Source organism: Microtus ochrogaster, linkage group LG4 (assembly GCF_000317375.1).
Source record: "Microtus ochrogaster isolate Prairie Vole_2 linkage group LG4, MicOch1.0, whole genome shotgun sequence".
In the NCBI taxonomy this organism is placed as follows: Eukaryota; Metazoa; Chordata; class Mammalia; order Rodentia; family Cricetidae; genus Microtus; species Microtus ochrogaster.
The window spans coordinates 20,059,606-20,065,605 of NC_022030.1; the positions used below are offsets into that span (position 1 = coordinate 20,059,606).

The 6,000-nt window shown below is 53.1% G+C and overlaps 1 protein-coding gene across 3 annotated transcripts in view; it reads right to left on the bottom strand.

The window, feature by feature from the left end:
* Window positions 1-6,000, bottom strand: part of Grik5 (glutamate ionotropic receptor kainate type subunit 5) — a 60,207-nt gene extending 54,207 nt beyond the window's left edge. For all 3 annotated transcript variants that reach the window (XM_005361128.2, XM_026786374.1, XM_026786373.1), the window contains exons 1-3: window positions 5,749-6,000; window positions 2,238-2,366; window positions 1,799-1,963 (exon numbers count right to left, since the gene is read on the bottom strand). In XM_005361128.2, the coding sequence (XP_005361185.1) occupies window positions 1,799-1,963; window positions 2,238-2,316 (244 nt within the window). In that variant the 5' untranslated portion in view covers window positions 2,317-2,366; window positions 5,749-6,000. The remainder of the gene's footprint in view (window positions 1-1,798; window positions 1,964-2,237; window positions 2,367-5,748) is intronic.

A 6,000-nucleotide genomic window follows, 5' to 3' on the forward strand; every position in this document is an offset into this window, starting at 1 on the left:
TAAGAGAACAGTATTGGCTGGGGCTAGACGTCATGTTAGAAGACTTGCCTAGGAATGTATGAGGCCGCGGGGGTAATGGAGAGAAGTCAGTGCCAGAAAGAATGAGAATGTCAGTGAGATCACACCGCTAAAAGGGTTACAAACTAACTTCAGACATGGCTACACCTAGGAGCTCATGACCCCCAGGATTCTGTCAGGAATGGCTGGATCCAGCTACTCTATAAACACGCCAACAATCTCTCTTTAACTCTGGGTGCCGACTTTCTTTGACGTGGCTTCATTTGCAGGATCTGCTCAAACACACACTGACTCCAGTTGGCTAAGATGGTCTCACCCTACACCTTGTTCCTTGGCTCAACCCTAAATGCACGCCTGTTCTACCATCTGCTTCTTCAGTCTCCACCTCTGCTTCTCCCAGACCGTGTCCGTGACGCGCCAGTACAAAAGGCCTGAAGAATCTACCCCATTCTCCTCTCAGTGATGAAACACCCAAGATCTAACATAGCCCATGTAAGGCCTCGGGGGGGGGTTGTTTACATGCTTGTTTATCTGTTGTGCTTGGAGTAAAACCCATGTATTCTTTTTTTTAATTTGTTCAATTTATTTTTTAATATTTATTTTTATATAAATATAAATATTTTAATTTTATGTGCATTGGCATCTTGTCTGAATGTATGTGTGAGTGTCGTATCCCCTGGAACTGGAGTTAGCGACAGTTGTGAGCTGCCATGTGGGTCCTTGGAACTGAACTCGGAACAGCCAGTGCTCTTGACCACTGAGTCATCTCTCCAGCCCCAAACCCATGTATTATGGATGCTAAGCAGAGTTTGGGTTTGGTTTAGTTTTTCAGGCAGGATCTTCCTCTGTAGATCATGCTGGCCTGAAACTCACTCTGTAGCCAAGATTTAAGATTGGCTTAAAGTTCACCATGACTCTCCCGCCTCAGCTTTCCAAGTACTGGGACTACAGGGGTGAGCCACCAGGCCCAGCATAAAATAAGTCCTGATACAGAAGGTTGCAAAGAGCTAGGATGGTCCCAGTGTAGCTGAGGCAAGTGCTCTGGTAAGTTTTGTCAACTTGACAGAAACTACAGTCACCTGGGAAGAGTGAACCTCACTTGAGGAACTCTTTCTATCAGATTGGTCTGTAGGCCAGTCTATGGGGTGTTTTCTTCATTAGTGATTGAAGTGGGAGGGCTCAGCCCACTGTGGGTGGTGCTATCCCTAGGGGTCATGGGGGTATCTGAGGAAGCCAGGAGGAGCAAGCCAGTAAGCAGCATTCCTCCATGGTCTCTGCCTCAGTTCCTGCCTGCAGATTCCTGCCTTAAGGTTCTGCCCTGGCTTCTCTCCAGGATGGACTCTCTAACCTGCAAACTAAAGTGAACCCTTTTCTCCCCATGGTGGTTTTAGTGAGTGTTTTATCCTAGCGGCCGACAGCGGACTAGGATATCAGGCACTACCACTTACTAGGACTATGAGCATCAGCTGACACCTCTGCAAGCCCTCCCACAGGGCAAGCCAGCTCTGCAGGTGTGCTGGAACAGCGCCACACTCCACCTCCTGCCCACCTGTTCCAGAATGCCCTTCCTGACCCACCGGGGATCTTGAAAGCCCCAGGCCTTAGTGCCTGGACCTCCCAACCCAGCAGCATCCACTTCCGTGAGACAGAAACAGGCATGAAGGAAGGATAGCAGGTGTGAGCAATGAGTGTAAAGTTGAGCTGAGGAGGCCAGGGGTGGAGTGACTGGCCGAGGCCCCACCTGCCCTGCCTCACCCCACGCCCCCGTGGCCCCGCTCACTGGTGTCCGTGGTCTCGTACTGGCTGTCCCGCTGCAGCTCAAAGATGTCAACTTCCACTCGGGCCTTGGCTGGGACCTCGATGATCCCGTTGATTTGTTCCCGGGCCAGGGCCAGGGCCAGACGCTCACCACGGCCACACACAGTCTGGTCGTCCAGGATTGCAGCTGAGAGGAGACAGGAGTTGGGAGGGGCCAGAGTCCTGGGGCCCCCGAGAAAGGGTATCTTGTGGGGTCTTGGACTTGTGGCCTCTAGATTGAAGGGATATAGAGGTATGAAGGGTCTGGATTCCTGGATCTGAGGCTGCATAGCAGGGTATCTGGGCTCCTGGGTCTCCGGGAAGGATAAGCTAGGAGTCAGACATTGTTGTTACTTATGCCTGAGTTCCCTGCAGGGACCTGGAGGGAGAGTTTCTGAGGAGGTGGGGTGCTGGGGCCTCACCCATGCGCAGTGATGACAGCACCTGGCAGCTGGGGTTGGCGAAGGCAACTATCAGCAGCAGCAGCAGCTCAGCCGGCATCTTCCTCTTCTCCTCATGGGGACGCAGCTGCCGCGGCCCCCACTTGCCACCTGCAGAGAGACCCCCCAGCCCCAAGGGAGATGGCTGATGTTGGGGCAGAGTCTTTTAGGAAAGCTGCTGGATGAGGTGGCAAGCATATTCCTCCCAGACATCACTGGGGAGGAATACCCAGTTCTGAAAAGGCCTGGCTCACTGGAATACCAAGCTCATAGAACTGAGCTCTGGAAGATGGAAAGGTCAGAGGTCACTGATAAGACAGTCATTGCTAGAAATTTGAAGTAGGAGTGATTCTGGGGACCAGCCCCACCCCAACAGGAAACTGGGAGGTACCACCATAACCCCAGTCCCGCCTCTGTCTCTGGGCAGGCAGCCGTTACTAGGCAACAGAAACTGGCTGGAGAGGATGCAGTGGTTGCTAGGCAACCCCATCCCAAGCCTCACTTGCCACCTTCCTGATGTCCCTGGTTCCCACAATCCCCTGGAGGCAAGGCCTGGGCACCCAGGGTCTGATAAGTGATATTATCTTGGAATTAGGAAAGTTGGTGAGGGGGAAGGAGGAACAGAGGGAGGAACTCCACGTAGCAAAGAACGTAAAAAGAGAATACAGAAATAAAAAAAAGAATCTAATGAGAAACTGCAAAATGAAAGAAACAGAGACTCAGAAAATGAGAAAAGAAGGAAAAAACAGGCAGATACATATGATAGAACAGAAAGATGACAGAAACAGCTAAAATTGGAAAGAAACAGAGAAGAGGAGTTGAAGGAAGTTATAGACAGGACTGGGAGAGAGAAAGAGAAGGGACGGGAAGATGTGAAATAAAGGTCAGAGACTGAGGAATGGGGAAGGGCAGACCAAATAAGGGGGCACCAGTACATGGGGATAGGACAGAAACTGGAAGAGAAAGACAGAGAACACAGCGACAGGCACACACTGACTCAAGCAACCAGCAAGAGTCCCACAGAGAGGAAGGAAAGCTGGAACTCATTGCCTGCACCCTGTACTGGCAGACAGGTACGGTACATGTCTTCACAGAGCCAGTCTCAGGGAGTGCGGGTTTGCTCGGGGCACTCCAGACCTTTGGAAGTGTAACCGCCGGGTAGGATGTGTTTTGCCAGATGTGCACATGGATCCTTGGACCTGGTCGCAGACCATGCTCCAAGGCTAGAGAGTTATTGTAGGACCCGGAGCACTGCAAAGTATATCTAGTGTCCCCCTGCATCCCACCTGGACCCATGGAAAGACTTCAGCTGGTGACAAGCCAGAAGGAAGTACTGGGGAAGGGCAGAGTCCCAAGCAAGGTTTGGAATTGACTTCTATAGCCAAAACAGTCCAGGCCAAAGAGAAAGGTTGCCTCATCAGTCCCACACTCGTCCCTGCTTCCTGGGTGACCTTGAGAAAGTCCTCCCCGCACACCCCTCGGTCTTTGATAAGGACAGCCTGAGGGATGGGGGCATGCTCAACAGACTGGTGGCTGCAGACTGCAATTTAGAGCTAATGTGGGGACTTGACCAGGACAGAGGAGCAAGGAATTCTGGGAGAGCTGGAAGGAGAGTTCTCAAGGGGAAGGGCAGGAGGGAGGGGGGTTCATCCTGGGACATCTGGAACAAGTGGGGATTGGGGACTACAGACAAAAAGCCTAAGACAGGGCAGAAAAGCAGGGACCCACAGGTGGCAGACACTGATGGGAACAGAAGGACACAGGCACTATGCACAGACTATAGGTTGCAAACAAACACAGAGGTCCTGGAAAGAACACACAGAAAGGTAGCCCCAAAGCGGAGACTATAGCTAAGTGGGAAGAAAGGACAGACAGACACTAAGTAAGGCATCCACCCCAAGATGCAATTCCTGCACTCTGGGGGCAGTGGGATCACTGTGAGCTTGAGGCTACTCTAGGTTGCATAGGGAATCCCTGGACATCTTGGGTTAGAGTTAGACCCTGTCTCAAAAACAAACAAAGACACAGCAAAGGAGCAGATGAAGAACACAAGAAGGAGCAGGGGTCAGCCAGGCCCAGGACTCGCACACCCAGCTCAGGTCAGGCAGGGACAGATGGAAACAGAATCAACTAGGAGCTGAGGAGTGGGGGCAGCCAGGCCCTACAGGTTGGAGGAGAGACATCAGCAAGGGGAGATACATGCAAAGGACAGGAGCCTAAGAGGAGAAGAGAGAGGGCCAAAAGAAGAATAACAACAAGTATGAGACCCATGGGGAGAGCAGGGTGTGGTGTCACACACCTGTAATACCAACAATCAGCAGGCAGAGGCAGGGGGATCAGGAGTTCAAACCCAGCCTCAGCTACATAGTGAGTTCAAGACTAGCCTGTGCTATAAGAAACCCTGTCTCTAAAAGCAGAACAAACTAACAAAAAGAACCATGGGGAGCAAAGAAAGAAATAAGAAACTGCTAAAAGAGAGACAGTCTGACACAGACAGACACAGACACACAGAGTGTGAGCAAGGGATGAACTGCACAGCAGCCTAAAGCCGCCGAGGCCAGAGGGGGCAGAAGCCAGAATGAAAAGGAATGTGGGAGAAGCACACAGGGAGAGAGCTGTCCACACAAGCTAGGGAGGGGAACTGAGGGGAACTGAATGCCCTGGAAGGGCAGAGCAGCCCACACAGATGCAGAAACTCTCCAGGAGTGCTGAGCATCCCAGTGCCCTCAGTCAAGGGGTCCTGGGGGTAGTGTGGTTCAGAAGTGGGGAGAGAAACTGGGGGTGGGTGGAAGAGCCAGGGCAGAAGCCGGGGAACAGAGGAGAGAGCAGTGGATGGGGACAGCTACAGAGGGGAAGACTGGGGACCCAGAGAGGGGCTGGATGAGGGAAGCTGAAAAGTGAGAGGTGAAGCCTAGAGGTGGAGAGGATCAGGCAAAGAATGGAAAGACAGAGTGGGAAGAAGGCTAGATGGGAATTAGCATCTCCTACAGAGAGACACGGTTAGGAGAGGAGAGAACAGAGAAGTTGGGCACAGTTGGACAGGCCCGGGAGATAGGTGAAATGCAGACTTGAAAACGCAAAGGCATTTCCAGGAGACAAGAGGTGAATGAGACGGGGCCTACGGTAAGGCAGAGAAAGAGGAGCGGGAGAGAGGAAATCAACGCACAAGTCAAGAGCCAGTGTGGGTCTGGGACCCAAAGCTTGGAGAACGAACAAGCCAAGAGTCCCATATGAGGCGCGATATCACGGAGCCTGTCAGCCCACAGGACCGGGGGTAAGCTGGGACTGAGGGCAGGTGTGAGGTGTGTGCCCAGAAGTAAGGGTGAGAAAAGGTCGTGGAGAATGAGACGTTGAGAGGGAGGGCACAAAGCAATGGGGGAGTAGGTTCCTTGCCATCCACGGGGAGCAGGGACTGTGGGGGCCCTGTCAGCCGGGCTAGTCTGGCCTTCCAGGACCCAGGACCCAGCCCAATCCCCGCCCTGCAGGCACTTACGGATCCTGGTGGGACGGAGGGCTGGGCTCCCTCGAGGCCCGAAGAACCACAACCAGGAGATGCTCCGATTCTGGGTGCTGGTGAGGCTGGGGCCGGGGGAGAGGGCAGTCCACTGGGCCCCCTCCCCCGCCGCCGGTGGTGGCCCCCAACTAATCCAAAACGATGTCTCCCCAGCAGCAGGGAAGAAGGACAGGTGGAAAAGCAAAGGGCGGGCCAGGAGGGGAGGAAGGGGAAAGGAGAAAATGGAGGAGA